This window comes from Scyliorhinus canicula, chromosome 9 (assembly GCF_902713615.1).
Source record: "Scyliorhinus canicula chromosome 9, sScyCan1.1, whole genome shotgun sequence".
In the NCBI taxonomy this organism is placed as follows: Eukaryota; Metazoa; Chordata; class Chondrichthyes; order Carcharhiniformes; family Scyliorhinidae; genus Scyliorhinus; species Scyliorhinus canicula.
In genome coordinates this window covers 139,476,434-139,503,308 of record NC_052154.1, presented here as the reverse complement: position 1 = coordinate 139,503,308, position 26,875 = coordinate 139,476,434, and the positions used below count along the sequence as shown (strand labels likewise).

Sequence of the window (26,875 nt, the reverse complement as noted above, 5' to 3'; positions counted from 1 at the left end):
CAGTGCTGAATGGTGAGATCTCAGAGGCGAAGGGGATGAATCCCCTCGAGATTCCCCCCCGGGGAAATCTGCACATTAGAGTGAAGTTTGGACTTCCGGTGGCGGCTATGGAGTGAGCGGTCTCACATTTGGTGGCACCTGTTCAAGGCGGTATTTTTTGGTCTTTTCCCCGAAGGGGGAAATATTTCAGTGCAAGAGGTGCAGGAGTGCCTGTGGAAGGCTTTATTTCTCTCGTGTGGCTGGTGGATAGAGTCATGAACTAGGAGTGGGGCAAGATGAAAAAAACTGCTGAAATAGGCGAGTCTGTGTGGTTCGTCACAAGATACGATGGTGGAGGGCAAGGGAGCTGGCCTGCCCACCCAGTGGTCAACAGAGCTGCTAATAGAGTTTCTAAATGGAACGTTCTGTCAGCCAAGGTGGTGGAACCGACTATGTCGGGAATCGAGAGAGTGGAGCAGAGGCTGGAAACTCAGGACCGGATGATCCAGAAGAGGCGATAAGAGTTCATGAGGGATAATGGACTTGGAAAAGAGTGAGGATATTGACGTTCGGAGGAGATTGTACCTGTGTTTTTTGAAAAGTATTTTCTTTGAAGTAGTTTTGACGGTGAAGTTTCTGGAGGGCAGGCTTTTCATGGGAGATCATCACAGGAATGTACCCCTTTTGTTGCTCGTTACGGGGGTGTGGATGCCGGGGGGGGGGGGGGGGGGGGGGGGGGGGGGAAGAGAGATTGGGATGGTAGGGAAGTTAGAGGCCAAGAGCGGGTTTCTCCGACCCGGGGGGGGGGCAGGGTGATCCCGCCCCTGCCGGCTGCTGAATTCTCCGACGCCGGGGATTTGGCGAGGGCGGGAATCACCCCGCGCCGGTCAGGGGCTGTTGGTAGCGCCCCCCCCCCCCCCCCCCCACCCCCGGCGATTCTCCGGCACGCGATGGGCTGAGTGGCCGCCCGTTTTCTGCCAGTCCCGCCGGCGTATGTTACGACAGGTATTTACCGGCAGGACCTGTCTCCGCGGGCGGCCTCCGGGGTTCTCGGGGGGGAGGGGGGTGCGGGGGGATCTGGCCCCGGTGGATGCCCCCATGGTGGCCTGGCCCGTGATTGGCACCCACCGATCCGCAGGCGGGCCTGTGCTGTGGGGCACTCTATTGCTCCGCGCTGACTGGTGTAACAGCCCACGATGGCATGTGATCAAATGAACCCCCCCCTACGCTGGGATGACGCCAACACACGCTGGCACTCCCGCGCATGCGCCAATTCGCACCGGCCGGCGTAGGCCCTTCAGCGCCGGTTGTCGTGGCGCCAAGCTGCTTCCGCACCAGCCGGCGCCAACCACTCCGGTGCCGGCCTAGCCCCTGAAGGTGCGGAGGATTCTGCACCTTCGGGGCGGCCAGACGCCGGGGTGGTTCACGCCACTCCTTCGCACTGGAGTAACTTGCCCCGCTGGTTCGCGGAGAATCCCGCCCCTTGGGAGGAGGGCACCATGCTAGCTGGGCGGGCTAGTTAACCGGAGTGTAGTGAGGGTTTGCCAGGAGGTAGGCATGGGGAGGAGAGAGGCTGGTGTTTTGTTTAAGGGTGGGGAGGGCTTCTGAGAAGGGTGTGGATGATGTGTTGCAGTTGATAAAGGGTCGATGATGGTGGATATCAGAGGGTGGGCTTGGAGGGTCACATGACACAGACCGGAAAAAGGGGGGGGGGTCACGTGGAGCGCGAGGGGGCTGAATGGGCTAGTCAAAGGGTCACGGGTGTTTGAAGGCGAAAGTGACCTTCCTGCAGGAGACACACTTAAAGATAGGGAACCAGACAAGGTTAAGGAAAGGATGGGTGGGGCAGGTGTTCCACTTGGGTCTGGGGATAAAGACAAGGGGATGGCAGTGCTTGTCAATAAGAGGGTGGCGTTCGTGGTGGGGAATATTGTGACAGCCTCGGGGGCGGGGGGGGGGGGGATGTTTGTGATGCTGAGTGCGGTTGCCAATGGTCCTGGTAAACATTAATGCCCCAAATTGGGATGATGTGGATTTCATGAGGCAGGTGCTGGAGAAGATTCCTGACTTGGAATCGCACCCGGTGATTATTGGATGGGTGGGGGGCAGAGGATTTCGATATGGTTATAGAGCAGAGTTTGGACCGGTTGAGCCCGAGGTCGGTCAAGGTGTAAGTAGTGGCGTAGGAGCTGAAGGGGTTTATGGAGCACATGGGGGAAATGGACCCATGGAGGTTCAGGAGACCGAGGGTGAAGATTTTGTCATACTTCTCCCACGTACACCGGGTGTACTCTTGGATTGACTTTTTCATGTTGGATAAGGTATTGCTAGCAGGGTTGGTTGACGGGTGTGGGGGGGGGGGGGGGGGGGGCAGCCGCAGCGCCTGTAGTGGAGGCTAGATGTGGGGCTGTTGGCAGATGAGGTGGTGTGTGAGGGCTGCCATTCAAGGGTACGCAGAGTTAAACAACACAGGGGAGGTCACGACCACCACGCTTGGGAGGCGCTCAAGGCTGCGGTTAGGGGAAGAGTTAATCTTGATTCGGGGACACTGGGAGGAAGCAGAGCGGGCAGAGAATGCAAGGCTGGTAGATGAGATCCTGAGGGTGAATTGGAGATATTCGGAGGACCCAGAAGCAGGGCTATTGAAGGAGAGGCAGAGGGTCCAGATGGAGTTTGGATTAGTGTCCATGGGGAAGGCGGTGAGACAGTTATGGAGGGCCAGAGGGGCAGTATAGGAGTACAGTAAGAAGGCACTGGATCCGGAGGGGGTGAATGGTGTGTTTGAGGCATTTTATAGAAGGTAGGTCTCCATCTCCCTGATATTGAAAAAGGGCAAGGGTCCGGAGCACTGTGAGTTGTACCGCTCAATATCACTACTGAATGTAGACGCCAAGTTATTGGCGAAGATGTTGGCCTCGCAAATCGAGGACCAAACAGGTTTTGTGAAAGGGAGGCAGTTGTTCGTGAATGTGAGGAGGCTGCTCAATATTATTATGATGCCTTCGGAGGGGCTGGAGGTGGTGGCGATGGACGTGGAGAAGTTGTTTGATCAGGTGGAGTGGGAGTATCGATGAGAAGTGCTAGGGTGGTATGGGTTCAGGCAGGGGTTTGTGGACTGGGCCCGGTTGATATATAATAATAATAATAATAATAAGTTTTATTAGTGTCACAAGTAGGCTTACATTAACACTGCAATGAAATTACTGCGAAAATTCCCCAGTTGCCACATTCCGGCACCTGTTCGGGTACACAGAAGGAAAATTTAGAATGTCCAATCCACCTAACAAGCACATCTTTTGGAACATGTGGGAGAAAACCGGAGCACCAAGAGGAAACCCACATAGACACGGCGAGAACATGCATACTCCACACAGACAGTGACCCAAGCCAGGAATTGAACCCTGGTCCCTGGCGCCGTGAAGCAACAGTGCTAAACACTGTGCAACCATATAAGGTGCTGGTCGCACGTGTGTGGATGAACTGAATGAGTTTAGGTTATTTTGGGCTGCATCGGGAGACGAGTCAGGGATTTCTATTCTCCCCGTTGCTCTTTGCTTTGGCGATAGAGCCGCTTTTTAGGGCATCGGGGGGGGGGGGGGGGGGGGGGGGGCTGCAGAGGGATTGTGCGGGGTAGGGAGTGCCAAGCACAGGATCCCGCTGTATGCGGACGAACTGCTCTTCGTTTCGGATCTATTGGGCAGTATTGGGGACATTATGGGGATTTTGGAGGAATTTGTCCAGTTCTCCGGGTACACGTTGAATAGGGGAAAGAGCGAGGATGTCCCTATTGAGACCAGAGGGCCGGAGAAGAGATTAGAGGATTTGCTGTTCAATGTAGTGGGGGGAGAGTTTCAGATACTTGGGCAGCCTGGTGACACGGGACTGTACACAGCTGAACAAGCTGAACATGACTCGGTTGGTGGAGCAGATGAAAAGGGATCTTAAGAGTTGAGATGTACTGTCGCTGGCGAGGTGGGTGCAGACTGTAAAGTTGATGATACTGCCAAGGTTTCTGTTCATGTTTCATAACCTCCCAATCTTCGTTCTGAAATTGTTCTTCAAAAAGGTTAATGCGCTGATCTCTGGGTTTGTGTGGGGAGGGAAGATCCCGCGGCTTAGGAGCGGGGGCAAAAATTGGAGGGTGAGAGAGTTGGCATTGCCGAACATGAACTACTACTGGGTGGCGAACAACACCATGGTTAGGAAATGGGTGGTAGGGGAGGGTCAGCCTGGAGTCGGATGCAGGCAGCATTGTATAGGGGAACATTTTTAAGGGATTTGTTGTCAGCGCCTCTGCCGTTCTCGCCAGTCAGGCACTCGGGTGAGGGTGGAGGCAGCATTTGGGACTGGAGGGTGCCTCAGTGTAGGCACTGATCTGTGCCCGGGTGGCGGGGGTCTGCCGCCTCTGGGGTTGCAGGATAAGGTAATGTCAAAGGATGAGATAGGGCAGGGGAAGATGACTTCCGGTTGGGGTGATGCGGAGCTAAGCTGCACGTTCGGTAACTCCCGCTATTTTCGGTCCTTTGGGCTCTTTTAAGGGCCTGTAGCGGTGCTGGTTGGACTTTTCCCCGTGTGGGAACACTTCCTCCAAGATTCTCCACCGGTGGATGGCCTGGACCAGGAGCGGAGCGGTCAAAAAAATCGGCTTTGGAGCAGAGAAAGGTTGGAGGCAGAAAAGGCAAGATGGCGGCGGGCGGGGAATCAGCAGCGTGGCAGCAGTGGGCGTGGGAGCAGCAGGAGCTGCTTCAGCGCTCCTTCAGGGAGCTGAAGTCAGAGATCCTGGAACCGCTTAAGGCCTCCCTGGACAAGCTCATGGCGACCCAGACGGCTGAGGGTGCGGAGATCCGAGAGCTTCGGCAAAAGGCCTCGGAGAGCGAGGATGAATTCCTGGGCCTGGCAGTGAAGGTGGAGTCGCACGAGGCGCTCCACAAGAAGTGGTCAGCGAGGATGGAGGAGATGGAGAACCGCGCCCGCCAGAAGAACCTGCGGATTCTAGGCCTCCCAGAGGGGCTGGAAGGTTCGGATTTGGAGGCCTATGTGTCTATGATGCTGAACTCGCTAATGAGCGCGGGGTCGTTCCAGGGACCCTTGGAGCTGGAGGGTGCCCATCGGGTGCTGCTGAGGAAACTCAAGCCAAATGAGCCGCCTCGGGCGGTGCTGGTCCGTTTTCACCACTTTGTCGACCGTGAGTGTGTGCTGAGATGGGCGAAGAAGGAGAGTAGTAAGTAGGAGAATGCGGAGATCAGGAACTACCAAGACTGGAGTGCGGAGGTGGCAAAGAGAAGGGCTGGTTTTAACCGGGCGAAGGCAGTGCTCCACAAGAAGGGGGTCAAGTTTGGCCTGTTACAACCGGCACGCCACTGGGTCACTTATAAGGAGCGCCAGCTCTACTTTGACTCTCCGGAGGAGGCCTGGGCTTTCATCCAGGCAGAGAAGCTGGACTTGAACTGAGGACTGGGGGCTGGGGAACGGTGTATACAGCCCGGAGGCTGTGTCCTCCTTGGTATCCTTTCGCTTTTATCGGTTTTATTTGATGATGTCTTTTTGCTGTTCTGCTTTTTCGCTATTTGGGACTGTTATCTGTTTATTTGGGCATTTTGTCACGTCTATTTTACTTCACTGGTTGAGAGTTTGGAAGTGGTTCGCGGTCCTGTTGGGTCATGTGCCCATCTTTTCCCGCATGTTGGGTCGGGGGGGGGGGGGCGAGGCTTGGGATGGAAGCGCAGGCTTCTCTCCCGCGCTGGAGGGGCAGTGGGCGGGGACGGCACTTGGGGGGGGGGCGCGGGTGGTTGTGTTGAACTGGGGAGGGTCATTGGGGTGGCGGGAGCAGCCGGGGTCAGCAGGAGTCGGCTGACTTACAGAAGTACAATGGAAGGGGTTACGCAGCTAGAGGGGGCCCTAGCTTGGGGGGGGGGGGGGGGGGGGGGGGGGGGGGGGGGGGGGGGGGTACCGGGTTGCTGCTGGAATGGCCGAGAAGGAGCTGGAGCATGTAGAGGGGGGTCGGGATGGGGGTCTGTCGCCGTGGGGAACGGGCTGAGCGGGGGGTGCGGGCACGTGGGGGACTGAGGAAGGGTTATGGCTAGTCGACGGGGGAGGGGGCAGGTAGCCCCCTGATCCGACTGATCACCTGGAATGTGAGGGGACTGAATGGGCCGGTCAAACGGGCCCGCATGTTTGCGCACCTGAAGGGGCTGAAGGCGGATGTGGCCATGCTTCAGGAGACGCACCTGAAGGTGGCGGATCAGGTTAGATTGAGGAAGGGATGGGTAGGCCAAGTGTTTCATTCGGGGCTGGATGCAAAAAATCGGGGGGGTGGCGATCCTGGTGGGGAAGAGGGTGTCGTTTGAGGCGTCGAATGTGGTGGCAGACGGCGGCGGGAAGTATGTGATGGTAAGCGGCAAGCTGCAGGGGGAGCGGGTGATGCTGGTCAATGTATATGCCTTGAATTGGGACGATGCGGGTTTCATGCGGAGCATGTTAGGCCGGATTCCAGATTTGGAGGCGGGGGGCCTGATAATGGGGGGGGGGGATTTCAACACGGTGCTGGATCCGCCACTGGATCGATCCAGTTCCAGGACGGGCAGGAGGCCTGCGGCGGCTAAGATGCTGAGGGAGTTTATGGACCAGATGGGAGGGGTGGATCCATGGAGGTTTGCGAGGCCGAGGGCCAGGGAATTTTCATACTTCTCCCATGTGCATAAGGCCTATTCCCGGATTGATTTTTTCATTATGAGTAGGGCGCTGATTGTGAGGGTGGAGGATGCTGAGTATTTGGCGATAGCCATTTCTTACCATGCCCCGCACTGGGTGGACCTCGAGCTGGGGGAGGAGAGAGACCAGCGCCCGCTTTGGCGCTTGGAGGTGGGGCTGCTGGCGGACGAGGAGGTGGGTGGGCGGGTTCGAGGATGTATCGAGAGATACCTGGAGGCCAATGAAAACGGGGAGGTCCGAGTGGGGACGGTCTGGGAGGCGCTGAAGGCGGTGGTTAGGGGGGAGTTGATCTCCATTTGAGCCCACAGGGAGAGGAGAGAGCAGAGAGAGAGAGGGAAAGATTGGTGGGGGAGATGGTGAGGGTGGACAGGAGATACGCGGAGGCTCCGGAGGAGGGATTGCTGAGGGAGCGGCGTAGTCTCTAGGCTGAGCTCGACTTGTTGACCACCAGAAAGGCTGAAGCTCAGTGGAGGAAGGCACAGGGAGCGGTGTATGAATATGGGGAGAAGGCGAGCAGGATGCTGGCGCATCAGCTCCGTAAGCGGGATGCGGCCAGGGAGATGGGTGGAGTTAAGGATAGGGGAGGAAATGTGGTGCGAAGGGGGGTAGACATTAATGGGGTCTTCAGGGACTTTTATGAGGAACTGTATCGGTCCGAACCCCCAGTGGAGGAGGGGGGGATGGGGCGCTTTTTGGACCAGCTGAGATTCCAGAGGGTGGAGGAGGGACAGGTGGAGGGACTGGGGGCGCCGGTTGAGCTGGAGGAGCTGGTCAAAGGGATAGGGAGCATGCAGTCGGGGAAGGCGCCGGGGACTGATGGGTTCCCGGTCGAATTTTATAAGATGCATGCAGACCAGTTGGGCCCCCTGTTGGTTAGGCCCTTCAACGAAGCAAGGGAAGGGGGGGCTCTGCCTCAGGCGCTGATTTCCTTGATCCTTAAGCGGGACAAGGATCCCCTGCAGTGTGGGTCATACAGGCCGATCTCACTCTTAAATGTGGACGCCAAGCTGTTGGCGAAGATTTTAGCCACGAGGATAGAGGACTGTGTGCCGCAGATTATCCACGAGGATCAAACGGGGTTCGTGAAGGGGAGGCAGCTGAATACTAACATACGGAGGCTCTTGAATGTTATAATGATGCCGGCGGTAGAAGGGGAGGCGGAGATAGTGGTGGCGTTGGACGCGGAGAAGGCCTTTGATAGGGTTGAGTGGGGGTACTTGTGGGAGGTGCTGGAAAGGTTTGGGTTTGGGGAGGGGTTTGTCAGGTGGGTGGGGCTGCTATATGAGGCCCCGATGGCGAATGTGGCCACGAATAGGAGGAGGTCGGAGTATTTTCGGTTATACCGAGGAACGAGGCAGGGGTGTCCCTTGTCCCCCCTGCTTTTTGCGCTGGCAATTGAACCCCTGGCCATGGCGCTGAGGGAGTCGAGGAACTGGAGGGGGCTGGTGCGGGGTGGGGAGGAACACCGAGTGTCGCTCTACGCGGATTACTTATTGTTATATGTGGCGGACCCGGTGGGGGGAATGCCGGAGGTGATGAGGATTCTCAGGGAATTTGGGGATTTCTCAGGATACAAGCTCAACATGGGGAAGAGCAAGCTGTTTATTGTACACCCGGGGGACGAGGAGGTGGGGATTGGTAGGCTCCCACTAAAAAGGGCGGAGAGGAGCTTCAGGTACTTGGGGGTCCAGGTGGCAAGGAGCTGGGGGGCCTTGCATAAGCTTAACCTCACAAGGCTGGTAGAGCAAATGGAGGAGGAGTTCAAGAGATGGGACATGTTGCCGCTGTCTCTGGCGGGTAGGGTGCGCAATCAGTCAAGATGACGGTGCTCCCGAGATTTCTGTTCCTGTTCCAGTGCCTCCCCATCCCTATCCCGAAGGCCTTTTTCAGGCGGGTTAACAGGAGCATTACGGGATTTGTGTGGGCGCACGGGACCCCAAGGGTGAGAAGGGTGTTCCTGGAGCGGGACAGGGAGAGGGGGGCTGGCGCTGCCCAACCTCTGTGGCTATTATTGGGCTGCCAACGCAGTGATGGTGCGTAAGTGGGTAATGGACGGGGAAGGGGCAGCATGGAAGAGGATGGAGATGGCGTCCTGTGTGGGCACGAGCCTGGAGGCGCTGGTAACGGCGCCGCTGCCGCTCCCTCCAACGAGGTATACCACGAGCCCGGTGGTGGCGGCTACCCTCAAAATTTGGGGGTAATGGAGACGGCACAGGAGGGAGGTGGGGGCCTCGATGGGGTCCCCGATACGGGGCAACCACCGGTTTGTCCTGGGGAGAATTGATGGCGGATTCCTGAGTTGGCACAGGGCAGGTGTTAGGGGGCTGGGGGACCTGTTCATAGACGGGAAGTTTGCGAGCCTGGGTGAGCTGGAAGGGAAGTTCGGGCTGCCCCCGGGGAACACCTTTAGGTACATGCAGGTAAGGGCGTTTGTCAGGCGGCAGGTGGCGGAGTTCCCTCTGCTGCCGCCGTGCGGGGGTCAGGACAGGGTGCTCTCGGGGGTGTGGGTTGGAGAGGGGAGGATCTCGGCAACGTACCAAGTGATGCAGGAGGTAGACGAGGCCTCGGTGGAGGAGCTGAAGGGTAAATGGGAGGAGGAGCTGGGGGAGGAGATTGAGGAGGGGACGTGGGCGGACGCCCTAGGAAGGGTGAACTCCTCCTCTTCTTGTGCGAGGCTTAGCCTCATACAGTTTAAGGTGCTGCATAGGGCTCACATGACCGGGACAACGATGAGACGGTTTTTTGGGAGCGACGACAGATGTATTAGGTGCTCAGGGAGCCCAGCAAACCATACAGATATGTTCTGGACATGCCCAGCGTGGGGGAATTTTGGAATGGCGTAGCAAGGACGGTGTCGAGGGTGGTAGGATCCAGGGTCAAACCGAGCTGGGGTCTCGCAATATTTGGGGTTGCAGAGGAGCCGGGAGTGCAGGAGGCGAAAGAGGCCGGCATTCTGACCTTTGGGTCCCTAGTAGCCCGGCGGAGGATTCTTCTTCAGTGGAAGGATGCGAGGCCCCCAAGCGTGGAGGCCTGGGTCAACGATATGGTGGGGTTTATTAAATTGGAGAGGGTGAAATTTGCTCTAAGGGGATCTTCAAACCATGGGGTTCTTCAGGAGGTGGCAGCCATTCCTAGATTTCCTGGCAGAACGGTAGAAAAAGGCCAGCAGCAGCAGCAGCAACCCGGGGGGGAGGGGTGGGTCTTCTCTTTGTTTGGGCTGAAGAGACGTGATATGTTTTTTGCTAATGACGGGCGTTAATTTATTTCTTCTTTTTTGTATACATGGTGGGGGGGGGGGGTTCTTAATTTTTGTTCTTTCTGTTCTTAGTATTTTCTGTTATTGATATTTTGTGAAAATTTGAATTAAAATAATTTTTTTTTTTAAAAAGGGCAGAGGAAGATGTTTGAGGTCTACAAGGAGTTGATGGACCGGGAGATGGCCCTGGTGAGGGACATAAAGTGGGAGAAGGAGTTTTTAAAAAATAATCTTTATTAGTGTCACAAGTAGGCATACATCAACGCTGCAATGAAGTTACTGTGAAAATTCCCTAGTCGCCACACTCTGGCACCTGTTCGGGGAAACTGAAGGAAAAGTCAGAATGTCCAATTCACCTGACAGCATGTCGTATGGGTCCTGTGGGTGGAAACCAGAGCGTCCGGAGGAAACCCATGCAGACACGGGGAGAAGTGACCTAAGCCGGGAATCGAACCCGGGTCCCTGGCGCTGTGAAGCAACGGTGCTAACCTCTGTGCTACCGAGCTGGGAGGGGAGGTGGAAGCCGGGACATGGACTGAGGCCCTGTGAAGTGTGAATGCATCCTCGTTCAGTTTAAAGTAGTCGATAGGGCACATATGATGGTAGCACGGATGAATAGTTCTTTTTTTGAGGAGGTAGAGGAACGGTGTGGGTGATCCGCGGGGGGGCCCGTGAATCACATCCACATCTTCTGGGCATGTTTGAAGCTGAAGGGGTTCTGGCAGACGTAATGTCAGAGCTGCTGGGGGTGAAGGTGGCCCCTGAGCCCATCGGTGGGGATATTCGGGGTGTCAGAAGACCCGATAGTCCAGGGGACGAGAGGCCGATGTTTTGGCCTTTGTCTCCCTGATAGCCTGGAGGCGGATCTTGCTTGCATGGAGGGACTCGGAGCTGCCGAAAGCGGGGATGTGCATGTATGACCTGGTGGCATTCCGGAGTCTGGAGAAGGTCAAGTTCATTCTGAGGGGGGTACATCGATGGGTTCACTTGGAGGTGGAAGCCGTTCATTCACTTCTTTATGGAGGAATCAGGGGTCAGCTAAGGGGGCTGGGGGGTTACGGTAAAATGGGAGAAAGGGATAAAGGTGGGGAGAAGGGGATAATGGTGGGGAGCAGGGGTGGGGGAAAAGTGTGGGTGTTGGTTATTAATAATGTTGTACGATTTCTCTTCTGCTTTGGTTTGTTTTTATGAAAATGCCTGTCATGAAGAGGGTGGCCAATCTGTCTCCAGGATTCTGTTGATGCTACTTAAAAAAATTTTTTTATTTTTTTTATAAAGAGTATCCCATTCTTTTATTTCCAATTAAGGGGCAAGTTACTGTGGCCAATCAACCTAACCTGCACATCTTTTTGGATTGTGGGGGTGAGACCCACACAGACATGGGGAGAATGTGCAAACTCCACACAGATTGTGTCCCCGGGGCCGGTATCAAACCTGGGTCCTCGGTGTTGTCAGGCAGCAGTGCTAACCACTATTCCACCGTGCCCCCCCCCCCCCCCCACCCCAATGCTACTTAACAACGTGCACAAGAGCAGCAATGGGACAATTGCCCTCTAATTGTTCCTGTTGTTAGAGAAGTTCCTACTCTGCACTTCCCCAAAACTGCAGCTGGTGAGGTCAGGTGTCAAATGGTACCTCATTGCAAGAGTTGGTGCCCCAACGTATCGCCATAGAATTTCAGAGTTCCTCTCTGAAGCACAGACTGCTGTATTAGCGAAGGTGTCTCCATGTCAGATTTGATGTTGAAGGTTATCAAATTAAAGTCTTCACACTGTGCATTCCTTCCCTAGGCTTTGGTTATTGTAACAGTTGAAAGGACAATTTTCACCCTCCCCACCTGGCAGACATCGTTATTTACCTAGTCTGAAGGCACTGGGAGCACCTGGGGCTGGATTCTCCGCCCTACCGTGCCATTTTTCTGCCCCGACCTGCCGGCGGGATTCTCCGTTACGCTGGCCGGTCAATGGGGTTTACCATTGTGGCGCAGCCCCACGTCGTCGGGAAACCCCCGGGCGCCGGCAAAACGGAGAATCACGCCGGCGGAGAATCCCACCCCTGGTGTCTGATTTTAATCTGTTCTATTAGGCAGGTGATAAGGGTATCAACTCAAAGCCTGTAGGGTCCTCTTTTACATATGCATGTTGGTCCATTACATTCTTTCGATCCAGTATAAGTTTCACTTGGTGACCCGAGCAGGAAGCCACAGTTGCTTTCTTGCCAGGTGAAAATGGCAGGTAAAAGCCAGGTAAAGCAGAGCCATCATTGCCTTCACTTGGTGAAGGCTGCCACCACCTACCCCCAATGCTGGGGTACGAGAACCCTACAGGACACCCTTGAGGGCAATTGGACAGTTCAGGCACTTGCAGTGGGCAGCCTCTGGACCATATGATTTTACACTGATTGTTTCCAAATGCCCAAATGGAATCCATGGGAAGTCAGACAGCCTTTGCTCTCAAATGTATCCTGGGAGTTAAAATATTCATTTTAATTTCTAGATCTGTGGCAAATTTCTGACTCACACGCTGTCCACCCAACCCGAGTTGATTCCAGAACTTATCTTCCACATTTATTCCAGTCACGCATACAACAAGACCTTAAATTTAGATAGCGCCTTTACATCTTAAAATATTTCAAGCTGCTTCACAGATGCATTATGAAACAAAATATGACACAGAGTCACGTAAGTTCTTAGGACAGATGACTGAAAGCTTTCAGATAGATTTTAAGGAGTATCTAAAGGAGGAAAGACAGTTAGCGACAGACCATCAGAGGGATACTCCAGTGTTTACAGCCAATGCAACTGAAGGCACAGCCACCACTAGTGAGACGATTAAAATCAGAGATGCTCAAGAGGCCAGGATTAGAGGTCACAGTCGCAAAGCTCCTACAGTTTTAAGGAAACTAGAGCCAAAATCTTCCGCTGTACTGAACATTCTAAAACTCACGTTTTAAAAAAAAAGGGATATCAAAGCTCCAAACAAAAAGGCTGTAAAATAAAAGGGATAAGCAAATTGAGAAATCTGTTAGTTTTGTGGATCGCAGAGCACCCCCTTACTAACCCATTGGGGAATATTAATGCAGAGAAGCCGTCCATACAGGTCCATACCAGCAGGAAAGGAAGAGAATGCACATTGTACCAGTTCTCCACAGCATGCTAATACCAGTTACCTATCTACATGCCGACTAACACTCTGCTTAAAAGCATCCACTGCGGTATTCTGGTCAGCAATCTGGCCTCTCTTGAATGATGTATTACAGTATGCATACCCATTGGGAGGAGGGAAGCACGGTGCCGATGAATGCTGAAAGACAAAAACAAATGATGGTGAAAACAACTTTATATGGGATCCCAAGTGTAGTGTGAACCTAAATATCAGTTTGGATACTGCATGAAGACCAAATTGTATGTCTAAGAACTTTCAATTTTGAACTAGATAGTGTTGTTTTTGAGTGGATTATTCAGAATTTAAAACTGAAATCACACACACCAAACATTAGTTCAAAAAAAACAATTCCACTTGTTTTGGACGACCTGAGAGTGTGACGGAAGAAAATTCAATCGTGACCATCCAAAGCAAATTGGATAATTATCTCAAGAGAAAAATTATTGCAGAGATATAGGGAAAGGGCAAGGAGTGGGATTAGCTAAATTGCTCCTGCAAAGACACAAAGGAATGAACGACCCCATTCTGCGCTTTTACCATTCTATAATTTTAATGAAGAAAGGCAGCTGTGTCTTAGTACGCGGGACTCGAATTCCACTGGAGTCAGTCATCATTCCTGACGAGAACAGGTTGACCAGCATTTCAGACATGCCTCTTATCAGAGCTGGAAGATTATAATTCAACAAACATGAAAAAAGCCTCAAGGGTAGGGGGAAAGCAAAAAAAAAAAGAGGGAGCGGGATTCTCTCAGCCTAGGTTGGGTAGGAGAATCGCCGGGATGGGCACGAATCGCGCAACGCCGCCCCGATGCCAGTCCGCCGATTCTCCGGAGAGCGGAGAATCTGTGCCATTGGTGTCGGTGCGGTTGGCGCGCCCCCCCCGGCAATTTCGGCCCGGGATGGGCCGAGTGGCCGTACAAAAACACCCAAGTCCCACCGCCGCGATCACACCTGGTCTTACCTGGCGGGACCCGGTGTGAATGGACCCGGGGATGACCTGGTGGGGGGGGTCCAACCCTGGGGGGAGCCTCCGCTGTGGCCTGGCCCGTGATCCGGGCCAACTGATCAGCGGGCCGGCCTCGGGCTGGGGCCTATTTTGTTCAGCGCCGCCCTCTCTAGCCGTATGCCATGTTGCGTCGGGACATGCGTGGTAATCGCGCCGGTTCCACTCTGCATGCGAGCGTTGGCGCCCATCTGATGCCGGGATCGGCAGCTGGAGTCGCTCCAGTGCCGTGTTGGCCCCCTGTAGCGGTCAAAATCACTGCTCCTGAGGCCATGTTGACGCTGTTGAGAAACGCGTCAACACTTAGGCTCAGGATCAGAGAATCCCACCCAGGATGTGTCAGTGCAATTATCTAAAATCCAAAAGAAAAATTGAGTGATTGTTAGGTGCCTGATATGATCTTTACGTCAAACAAATAAATTAAAGACTGAAAGAAACAGGATGTGAACATACAAAGCACTGTGAGGCACGCCAAGGAAGCTATAAGAAGAATAGATCTGAAACTAAAAGAGCAGAAAGTGCTAGATTCGTATAGGGTCTGATAGCACAAGCAGGGGAAAGCAGATGTCATGTCATTGGAGATGCTAACTTGCCTGCTCTCTTCATGAATTCTGACTGAAGTGTAGTACACTTTTAGCATTTGTGTGTTCCCCCCACCCCCCAAATTTCCAGCATTTGCAGTTTTTAAAAAAAAACGTACAAGCCTTTCTCAAAACCCATTTGGACTACTGGATACAATTCTGCTTATTTAATCATAGGAAAGGATGGTTTTATCGTCGAGAGGGTACACTGCAGGCAAATAATGAAAATAATTAAAGGTATCGGAAATCTAAATTATGAAAGCTTGAAGGAAAATTGGCCATTTGCCTTAACAGCCATTCTTAGAAGCAAATTAGCAATGATACCGGTGTAGCATTTTCTTTTTCTACACTAGCCAACCTAATGGACCCAGGTTTTGTGATTGAGGCAATGGTGAGGCTACCAACACTCATCCTTATTATGAAGTATATCAGAAAGTGATAGTCACACAAGTGTGGTTAAATGTGTCAACTTGCCACGCTCCGCTACAAGCTTTGCCAAACCTGCGCCTCACCAAGATATTTGACATTAAAATCCATGAAAGATATGAGCTAGCAGTACTTTACAACTACCTACCGTGGGCAGCATGGTAGCATAGTGGTTAGCACAATTGCTTCACAACTCCAGGGTCCCTGGTTCGATTCCCGGCTTGGGTCACTATGTGGAGTCTGCACGTTCTCCCCGTGTGTGCGTGGGTTTCCTCCGGGTGTTCCGGTTTCCTCCCACAGTCCAAAGATATACAGATTAGGTGGATTAGCCGTGCTAAATTGCTCTTAGTGTCCAAAATTGCCCTTAGTGTTGGGTGGGGTTACTGGGGATAGGATGGAGGTGTGGGCTTCGGTAGGATGCTCTTTCCAAGAGCCGGTGCAGACTCGATGGGCCAAATGGCCTCTTTCTGCACTGTAAATTCTATGATCTCTGAAACCTGCCTGAAAATGTTAGGTTCATTCAGGTGTAACTGAATTTTTAGTGGTGTCAACGTACTGACAAACAAGCTTTCTGGCTCTGTAATTTTTTAATTTTTTTATTTATTTTTAAAAAAAGTGTAGCATCGCATTCCTTCATATTTTAATTATTATTGGAAATTTTAATAAAATAAATTGCTTTACTTTTTCTTTCTATTTTCTCCATATTTCTGATTTAATCATATTTTTCTTCCCTCTAATTCATGTGCATGATTTCACATTGATTTAAATATTATAATTCCTGGCTAAGACTCGTGAAGATGTTTCGAACTGCTTGAAATTGCATGCAATTATTTGCCCTGTTGTACGACAACTTATACTTATACAGTGCCTCTGGTGTACTGAAATTACCTGATGATCTTTGCCAGGGCATTATATGCCAAAGAATGATGCTGTACCACATCAATATATTATATCAAATGACAATAGCTTGGAACATATACAGTTTTCTAAGCAAGAAAGCTTGGCAAAGGCAGAATGGTGTACGGAGCATATTTCAGTGATTAGGTCCGGAAACTGAAGGTATAGCAACTAATGGTAGAATAATTAAAATTGGAATACGCAAGACGCCAGAATATGGTTCACGGATAACTCAGAGGATTGTGAGTTTGGAGGAGAGTGCAGAGGTAGGAAGTAAGAGGCCATGGAGGAATTTGAAAAACAGGATGAGGATTTTGAAATCAAACCCATTGCTTGACTGGAGCTAATGTAAGTACCTATAAGTTTCAGAAAGCACACAGCTCCTAGAACCCCTGTCAATGGCATCAAATTGCAAGGGGTCTCTAAACACTGAAAGCGACACTCAAAAGTCCTTGAACAGTTTGTACTTCTCTACTGACCACTTCATCAAAGTAATGGCTCCCTCAAGTGACATGGTCAATTTAATACCAAGAGACCAGATTCAACCTGAAACCATTTGAGTTCAGTTCTAAAGAGGATAAGTTCAAACTCTGACAAAATACTTTTATTTCACCAGACAGGACTGGAATGAAGTCTAGCTCCCAGAAGCCAAACAATACTGCACTTAACATTTGATTCAAGCATTAACATGGGGTCTTTAAAAGAAAATCTATCTGGCAACATAGAATGCAAGGAACATTCAAAATGTCACATTATACATTTTTAAAAAATGACCATGAAGACCACCGTACCTCCTCAGGTTGTCGCTTCATTTCCTCCTGTCTGCGCTGCGTATCTGCTGGAGTGGCAATGGAATCTGACACTTGGTGTGGGTCCAGTTCCCAGGGAACACCTCGAAAATTGTCCAGAGGTGGTTCCCAGCCATTTCTAAACCTCGGCACATATGGATGAACAAAGTGGTCCTTTGGCCAATCAGCTCTGAAAGAAAAGGGGATGCAATCTTTTAACTGTTGGTTCACTTTCTTTTAAACATTAATTTATTTCAATAGCTTTCCTTCTCAAGTCTACATTAAGAGAACTAACTGGTGCCAATGACAGGTGTAGCACTATCAAGGCCCAATGTTGACAGCTCTTTTGTATCTATTATCCTGTAACTGTAGATAGAAAGAAAAATGTGCATTCACATCCTCAGATTGTCACAAAGTCCTGCACAGCCAATGAATTATCTTTGTTGTTATTTTGTTGATGTACTCTGTACCAACATCAGCATCTTTGAAGGAGCCAAAAGCACCAGCATTGAGGCCGTGATCATCCGAAACCAACATCGCTGGTTGATCACATGCTTCGAATTCAATTTCTGAAGCAAATCTTCTTTGCCCAGCTCAAAGAAGGCTCCCGAGCAAGTGGACAACAAAGCACTTCAAAGACATCCTGAAGTCTTGACTCAAGAAATGCAACACCAATGTCAACAGATGTCAGAAGAAACCTACTTGGAAGAACTTCCTGATTGAAGGGAAACAATTCTTTGATGACACTTGATAGCAAGAGGAGGCCCTGAAAAGAAGCCTAATAGAATACTAGCGATCTCAAGTCCAAGGACCAATCCCACCTCCCGGAAACACCTGCCAGGTGTGCAATTGAAGATGTGGCTCGAGGATCAAGCTCAGCCAGGCAAGGGCCCACAGAACCCATAACCAGCGACATGGAGTCTCTTAGATGGACTATCATACTCATCAGCTAGTGATCGCTGAAGAGGACTCTGCATGTCTCACATTTTAAAAACATTATTTGTTTTCCTTGCTAGTCTTAGATTCTTTTCCCCATTATTTCACCCTGTTCATGCAAGTTCCTCCTTGAATTTAGAAAGAGAAGCTATTTCTGCCATTTTGGGAGCTTTGCGCAAAGGGGCAAAGCCAAAAAGTAGCTAAATCTGTCAGGAGTGAAATTAGGAAACACCTCACAAGCAAAGGGTGGTTAAAGTTTGGAACTCTTCTGAAAACAGCCACTGAAACTAGATTAAGTGCAAATCCTGAGCACGTTTCTACCACATGCCGGGTGCGATGAGTGAATCGTGGGAGGCGCCCAAATCAGCTTTCATGTGGGCACGAAACCTCACGCGAGTCACCCGACTAATGGCACCCAGCATGATCTGGATCACGCTCGATATTCTAATAAGCCATTGAGGGATATGGGGAAAAGTCATTTTTTTGGAGCGAGGTCATAGTTCAGCCAATGAAAGATGGAATAGGCTTGAGGGGATAAATGACTTACTCCTGTTCCTATATTCCTAATTTATCCACATCAATCTATGCACCTTCTATTCTCTCTGTTCACCATTCACATGCATTCTCTCTACATGCTCATTTTTTATGCAAAATACTGGGAATATGCAAATGCTGTTATTCATGAAAGATTTTGTAAATCAGAGATGTCATAAACAGGTGTGGAATGTCGTTTCCACCCACAAGGTCTTAGTCTCACAATAAACCTTTTGAAGATTTAACCTAAGAAGTAGGTGCTGCAATACCAGCACTGTTCTGCAGGGGGTGGCATCACATTACAGTTGACATATTTGTAAGCACAAAAAAGAATTGTGAATGCTGGAAATCTAAAGTAAAAATCTAGAAATATTGGAAACACACAGGAGAATGATCTGCGTATAACTGCGAGACAGGTTAATATTTCAGTTCTGATAATGGGTCTCATCTGAATCATTCTTTGCCACTACATCAGGTTCCTGTTATTATATATTAAAAATACTGCTGCACTAGATGAGAATGCCCTCGAGTTTGCAGGTACCAAGTGGTGACTCAATATAATATTACTGAAAATACGTTTTATATCAAGGCTCACTAATCCTCTTTATCGCATGCATAGAAATGTAAAACTGTGAAACACGTTAATACTGTATATATCATACTGAATTCTCTCTACTTAATCTGAGGGAACTATTTCTTGCTGGCCATTGCTGTTTGCCCAAACTCCAGGAATTAAAAATAACTAAATGATGTTAATAGCTGGTATACATTTCAAATAAGTGTGAATTGCTTTCAAAAGGTTGGTAATATGCTCTGATAGCAGTCTCATAAAAACATTTGAAAAATGTTGCCTTCTCACAGAGCTGACACGCAATCACAGCCATTCATAATATCCATGACAAAAAGCTTTCATCCACTTCACACCTCCTAGTCGACTGTAAATAAATACAGAGGCATTGAAAATGAGAGAGTCCATTAATTGATACAGTTTGGAAGAGAGTACTAGTATTGTTGGATTGACATCTTTATTACCTTGTAATAACCTGATCTTTCTTTGAAGAGTCTTTAAGCCTGTGTGTTATTTACCGAGTACTAACAGGTTAAGATGTCAATTCAACAAAGCGAACACTCTCCTCCAAACTGCATCAATTAATGGACTTGGTCCTGTAGACTTTAGAGCTTTTTCAATGCCTGTGTGTTTATTTACAGAGGCTAAAGAGATGTGAAGTGGATTAAAAGCTTTTTGTAATTGGCTGTGCTCAATCCCCAGTTTTTTGCGGTTGTAAGATCAGCAATTTGTTTTTAAAAGAAGGCAACCGGGAGGTTTTGATCATTTTGCTTCTGATCAGGTCACTGATTTATTTTTAAGGTTTAGGAAAAATGTTCATTATTAGGGCGGAACGGTGGTACAATGGTTAGCATTGCTATCTCACAGCTCCAGGGACCCAGGGTTAATTCCAGTCTCGAGCGACTATGTGGAGTTTGCACTTTCTCCCCATATCGGCGTGGGTTTCCTCCGGGTGCTCTGGTTTTCTCCCACAGTTCAAAGATGTGCAGGTTAGGTGAATTTGCCACATTAAATTGCCTCTTAGTGTTCCAAAAGGTTAGGTGGGGTTACTGGGTTATGGGGATAGGCTGGAGGCATGGGCTCTTTCTAAGGGCCGGTGCAGACTCAATGGGCCGAATGGCCTCCTTCTGCACTGTAAATTCTATGATCCTATCATTATTTCTATTAATGACTGTGACTGGAAGTTAATCAGTAGAGCTTTGCGCCACATTCCACTCAATGCTTGGATGTCTTCAGACAGCAGGAGGTTTGAATTCTTAATGTGGCAGTGATTCCCTATTTCCAAGAGAAGTCGCCAAGTCCCAGGAACCCAAGAACTGGCTGAGGGAGCAAGGGGAAAAACAGTTCTATTGTGTGAAATTAATGATGCAACATCCTTGGTGGGGAGAGCGGCCATTCTGAGAGCCGCTGACTGTAACTTTGGCAGGTCCTGTCCATATCACCAGCTGGGAATTAGAGTGAGGTCTAATACACCAGATTTATTGCCAAGGCTTACTGGATGGCATTTCAGAGTTGGAACCGCCATTCAATTTTTGTAAAGGCCGTTGACTGGTGGGATTGCTCTGTAGGTAGAGTATGAAGAGTTTCTGCATCCGAGGCTTACGTAAAGCCTGATTTATGGCAGATGCTTATGATCTGGGCCTTGTGTGACCCAGGCGTACTAGTGGCCACCTTCTGATCGCTGGGGCCAACCATGTTCCAGGACAGATTGGCGGCCTGTGCTCCATAAATCTAGTCCAAACGGGCAGCACGGTGGCTCAGTGGATAGCACTGCTGCCTCATGGCGCTGATGTCTCAGGTTCATTCCTGGCTCTGGGTCACTGTCTGCGTGGAGTTTGCACTTTCTTCCCGTATTTACATGGGTTTCACCCCCACAACCCAAAGATGTGCAGAATAGGTGGATTGGCCACGCTAAAATTGCCCCTTAATTAGAAAGAAATGAATTGGGTGCTGTAAATTAAAAATAAATAAATAAATAAATCGAGTCCAAGTGACCCTTTATATGTCATCCTTTGTATGCCTTTTTCTAGGTTGGGCCTGGCTGCATCTCTTTGCCTCCCACTGCATTCCCAACCCAGGATTCTTCCCAGAAGTATTTGGCGAAAATGATGGTCAAGTAAGTTTAGTGGGGGCAGCACGGTGGCATAGTGGTTAGCATTGTTGCCTACGGCGCTGAGGACCCGGGTTCGAATCCCGGCCCTGGGTCACTGTCCGTGTGGAGTTTGCACATTCTCCCCGTGTCTGCGTGGGTTTCGCCCCCACAACCCAAAAAAGATGTGCAGGATAGGTGGATTGGCCACACTAAATTGCCCCTTAATTGGAAAAAATAATTGGGTACGCTAAATTTATTTTTTTAAAAAGTAAGTTTAGTGGAGGACTCGATGGCCACACCTATGAGAGAAATTTAAGATGATCCCACACCCGAAAGAATTTTCCAATTTGTCAGAGAATTGCGTATTGTGGGGCCTTCCCCAATTATTTGAAAACCAGAGCAGATTCAGCAGCAGCATCTTTGAGATAGGCTTAATTCAGCATTCACGGGAACAATGTGCAAAGAAATATTGGAGGAAATGTGTGAATAAATTACAGCGAACTGTCATTCCGAAATGTTGCTTTTACCAAACAATCTAATTTATAGTTCAATGAGAGAGAACTGTGCAAACTGCCTTATTGTATTATTGGAGCCCATAATTACTGGAGGCATTTGAAGAATGTCACTCCATAGCTCAGCCAGCATTCTTTTGAAAGAACGCGACCAGCACTGAAGTACAATCACAGAATTCAAAACCTGGGTTAAATATTTATGAATGATGTATCAAAACAGCGGTGCTCTTGGAGCAAGCTGCACATTATGTCCTACACCTGGTCACATACCAACTCTCAATTTGTATTAAGTCATAATTTCCTAAATTGCAGTCTTTGGACTCTGGTGTCTTCAGATGCTGGTGTAGACAACAAGGATAATTTTGTTCCGAATGATACACCTGGCGGATAGCTGGAACTAACACTTACAAGTTGCACAAGTCAATGTTTGCAGGGGTTCCCAGATACCATGGGCGGGATTCTCTGTTTCTGAGTCTAAGTGTTGACACCGGTGCAGAATTCATGGAGTTCCACGACAGCAAAACTGGCGCTGCACCTGGACCAATTCAGCGACTGTTAAGAGGACAGGTGTGAGCGCTGTTCGAGAATGGCTGTGACCCACATGGACATGTTGTGGTCCTGTCCCAAGCTTGTGGGTTTCTGGGTGTCTTTTTTCAGCACTATATCAGCAATCCTGAATATTGAGCTGGAGCCCTGACCTTAAGTGGCTATGTTCAGGATATTGGACATGCCGGAGCTGCAGATGGGTGAAGGGGAAGATGCCCTGGTGTTTACCTAACTGGTTGCTTGGAGGTGAATCCTCCTGAGTTGGAGACTGGTGATGGCACATAATGCCTTGGCATGGCTAGGTGACTCAATGGAGTTTTTGCACCTGGAGAAGGTCAATATACTATGAGGTGGTCAATTGAAGGGTTCTACCACAGATGGTAACCGTTCATATTGTACTTTAAAGAATTGGTCAGTGTTGGCTGATAGAGGCGGAGGGGGAGTAGTGGCTTTACTAGGCTATCGTTCTTATTATTTGGCTCATTTGTTTGTAATTTTTGTATCTTTTGGGTATAAATGATAAAAGTTTAATGAAAATATTTTCAAACAAAAAAAATTCATCCCACGTCCTATATGTAAGAGGGCATGTAGCTATGAGCGCATTGTCAGCAGTAAAATACATCTCCATCACACACAAGTACATTACTGAGAAATTTGCTTAATGCGGAACTGTACAGCTTGCATATGTCTCTATATCTTCAACTACTGCAGACTCAGATGCCAACATTTGAGAGCAAGATATGCTGATACCAGAGGAGCCAGGACTCATTCATCAGGCACTGAAGAGAAATCCAGCAATTCATAACCAAACCTTTTAGTCATTGCACAATCAGGCCATCTCCTGTACAACCTGCATTGATTACTCATACCGGGTGCATGTTTAAATGCACAATACATCATTCCTTCTCTTGGCAATTTGCTTACTCCAGAAAATAGGGTCGTGTGTTCATACCTGGACCTGGTCCATGCCTCTCCCAGTGACTCCCATAGCGCCATCTCTTTAGGGGTTAGGTGGCCCCTCAGAAAATCTGTTGCATCTTTGGAAAGTAGAGGGCTTATGATGCTTCTGGGCACATCTGGGCCTCCGATGGCCTGAACCACCTGCCCAATACAACACATCAGAATCAAAACCAAAAGGAATTAGGAAAAATTCACTACAAACATAATCCTATTAAATTGTCTGATTTATGTTAGGATCAGGCATTCCGGGGGGTTTGTGCATGGTGTTTACAGGGTAGCTTGTTGAGCTATCCCTGGTCCACAAGCAATGCTATAAAGGCATTTAGATGTTCCATTCAGTCCTTCATATCTTCCTTCAACAGTCGGTTTTCCTGAAGCCAGGAAACATGGTCTGTCATGTTAAAAACAAAGTAATGTTGAAATGGAGGCATACAATCTCCTTAAAATATTTTAATGATCAATTGGCTTTCGTATTTTTAATTGCCCATCTGCTCTGGGTTGGCAGGTTGGGGGGGGGGGGGGTGTAACTACCCTCATTCCTGCTTATCCAGTAGGAACTCCTTTCTCTTTGCGTAGAATTCTCCTATTTTTGAGGTTTAGTGGCGGGTGGCTCCTGTGGCACCTTACCTGCTGGCTAGAATGGAAAGATCCCGCACCGGCTCCAAAGCCTGGAATCGCAATAATTATATACAGGCAAGTTTCCCTCTGATTCATCAACTTGCCATCAGCTGGTGGGTTCAAAGGTCCCGCTGCCATATTTAAACATCCGTCCAGCACACTTGTATCACTCTCTCCAGCCCACCCATCTCCACCAGACCTTGCAGGATGTCAGCAACCCAAAGGAAAAGGGCTAGCAGCCTCAAGGGGCAGTCTGATCCTCTATTCAGTCACCTTCCCAGAGTCCATCACCTTCGTGGTGCCCATGACCCACTTCGGCATTTGCTGGAGTCTTTGTGCATCTTCTTCCAGTAAATGATGTGCTATCCCTTTGACTCCCTTGTTTGTCTCTGTTTCATGCAGCCTTGTCAGGGTCCAGCTCCCCTCCCCTCAGTCTTCCCTCTGCCTTCCATTGTTCATCGTCTTCATCTACCTCCTTGTTCCTCTGACAGCCATCGTGAGACCTCATCCTGTGCTCCCCTCCTGGCACAGCCCTCCTTCCACTTTGTCCCTCCCACCTTTCCTTTATCAGGCTCCCCCTGGCAACACGCCTGCCTCCACCCAGCACCAGCCTCACTTCACACTCCACCCCTGGTTGAACTTCAGACTTTTGTTGCGGTGGCTGCATGAGTCCCACAGCACAGTGTGTCCAGTTAGATGTGGGTGTGTGGCACCTGGATGGGGGTGGGGGGGGTTTAGGGAGAAGAGGAGACCCCTGTACCCCCCAATCCAAGGCAGAGTGAAACAGATGAGTCCATGAAGTCCACCTCAATATAGAGATGGAGGGCAGGGACTGGTCCAACCCGGCAGAGTGGTGAACAGCGCATCAGGTGCGGCACAGCAGAAAGGCTTTGTTGCACTCGAACCGAGGACTGCCACTCTTTAGCAATGGGGTTTTAGATTGATCTAATTTCATAATGGCATGTCATGCCCTGTGCCAGCAGGAAGACTGACTCGCCATCGGGACAACTACAAAATCATTTTACATCAGCAGGTTTCTGAAGTTTTGGCTCCTACTAGATTCTCGACTCCTGCCCACCAGCAAACCCAGCACAGTCAGAGTGGGAGAGTTCCGCCCTTTATCTTATCATTGCTGATTTGTTTCCAGTGGTTAGCACTGGGACTATGGTGCTGAGGACCCAGGTTCGAATCCCGGTCCTGGGTCACTGTCCGTGTGGAGTATGCACATTCTCCCCGTGTCTGCGTGGGTTTTGCCCCCACAACCCAAAGATGTGCTGATTAGGTGGTTTGGCCATGGTAAATTGACCCTTAATTGTAAAAAAAGAAGAATTGGGAACTCTAAATTTATTTTTAAAAAGGGCAGCACGATGGCACAGTGCTTAGCATTGCTGCCTCATGGCGCCGAGGTCCCAGGTTCGATCCCGGCTCTGGGTCACTGTTCGTGTGGAGTTTGCACATTCTCCCCGTGTTGGCGTGAGTTTCACCCCCACAACCCAAAATATGTGCAGGGTAGGTAAATCATTGGCCATGCTAAATTGCCCCCTAATTGGAAAAAATAAATTGGGTACTCTAAATTTAAAAAAAACATTGCTAATTGTTTTAAAGTTATTTTTTTTTGTCTTTAGTTTCCATACCTGATCTAACTTTCCTAAAATACTAAGTTAAACATCTTTATCTACTGTTCACTTCTTCATTCCCAATGGATGTTAACCTGCTGCAAAGATTAATGTTTCAGCGAATCTAAAATTCGGACTTCCAAAAGTGACAATGACGCATTACAGGGCAAAGATACTTTTCTGCATTTTTACATGAAAACCAAGAACAGGGTTTTGTTGGCGGCAAACATATAATTAAATGATTAATGCCACACTATTTCCCTGGTTGTATGAGCCATCTCTGATCATTACAAGGTATTGTTACATTACCAATTCAAGTGGTCCAAAAAGGAAGTGAAGCAACTCCACTGCATTTGGATTTTGAATGTGCCTCTTTAGTTTAGCCTAGAAACAAGAAACAACATCGATCAATAACAATGTTTTTGTCAATCCTCAGAATTAGCAACCACTGGCAAAGTTTTCCAACTGGGACAACACATCTGATTAAAAAATATTAAAGAATGGTCAATTAATTGAGAACTTATCATTTGTTGATTGAATTATCCAGTTATGAGCATCATTTTGTAGAGGCTCGGGACAGTTGTGCACATAGATATCCAGTTTCTTGCAACAAAATATTGATATTTAGACAGCCATGCTGAAAGATGGACAGGCATTAGACATCTAAACGATCAAAGCTTGGACATGAATTCAACATTGGAACAGGAGTAGGCCAATTAGCACCTTTGCCTATTCCGTCATTCAATGAGATCATGGCGGATCTGCAACCTAACTTCATAAAGCCAGTTGCCCCAGATTCCTTAATGTCTTTGGATAACAAAATTCTAACCATTCTCAGATTTAAAATTGAAATGAAATGAAATGAAAATCGCTTGTCACAAGTAGGCTTCAATGAAGTTACTGTGAAAAGCCCCCAGTCGCCACATTCCGGCGCCTGTTCGGGGATAATCTACCATCAATTGCAATTGTAGAAGAGAGTTCCAACACTTTACTACTCTTTGTGCATAGAAATAGTTCCTAATTTTGCTTCTAAAAAGGTATGGCTTTAACTTGTAGATTTTTGCCACCTGGTCTAGACTTCCCACCCATTGCTGAAAACAGTCACATTCCCAGAAACCAAATAAGTGGAGAGGTATGGAGTTCCATGGAATTCCTTGAAAAGTATCTTCCATTCCAATAAAGCACATGTAGACTGAATTCTTTTACTCTTTTAGAAGTTGTTTAAGTGGTTTGTGACATTTGAAATCTGCAATGATGGAAAATTATTGAGATTGCTCCTGCAATTTTCCAATATGCACCGGCTGCATGGGAGGCCCCACCAGCAACACCGAACCTTGGTGGCATAGCGGTATTGTCGCTGGATCAGTAATCCAGAGGCCTAGCGCCGTGCTCTGGGGACTCGGATTCAAATCCCACCAGGGCAGATAGTGACATTTGAATTCAATAAAAATCTGGAATTTAAAAGTGTGACCAGGTGACCATGAAATCATTGTGATGGTTGTAAAAACCCATCTGGTTCACTAGTGTTCTTTAGGGAAGGAAATCTGTCGCCCTTACCTCGTCTGGCCTACATGTGACTCCAGATCCACAGCAATGTGGTTGACTTTTAAATGCCCTCAGGGATGGGCAATAAATGTTGGCCCAGCCAGCAACGCCCACATCCCAGCGACCAAATTAAAAACAAAATTT

The 26,875-nt window shown here is 49.1% G+C and overlaps 1 protein-coding gene across 4 annotated transcripts in view; it reads right to left on the bottom strand.

Moving 5' to 3' along the window:
* Positions 1-26,875, bottom strand: part of eps8l2 (EPS8 like 2) — a 285,853-nt gene that overhangs the window by 22,221 nt on the left and 236,757 nt on the right. For 3 of the 4 annotated variants that reach the window (XM_038807699.1, XM_038807701.1, XM_038807702.1), the window contains 4 exons: positions 25,496-25,570; positions 22,945-23,093; positions 16,808-16,994; positions 13,115-13,248 (listed from right to left, as the gene is read on the bottom strand). In XM_038807699.1, the coding sequence (XP_038663627.1) occupies positions 13,115-13,248; positions 16,808-16,994; positions 22,945-23,093; positions 25,496-25,570 (545 nt within the window). The remainder of the gene's footprint in view (positions 1-13,114; positions 13,249-16,807; positions 16,995-22,944; positions 23,094-25,495; positions 25,571-26,875) is intronic. The other variant, XM_038807700.1, reaches the window with a different exon arrangement.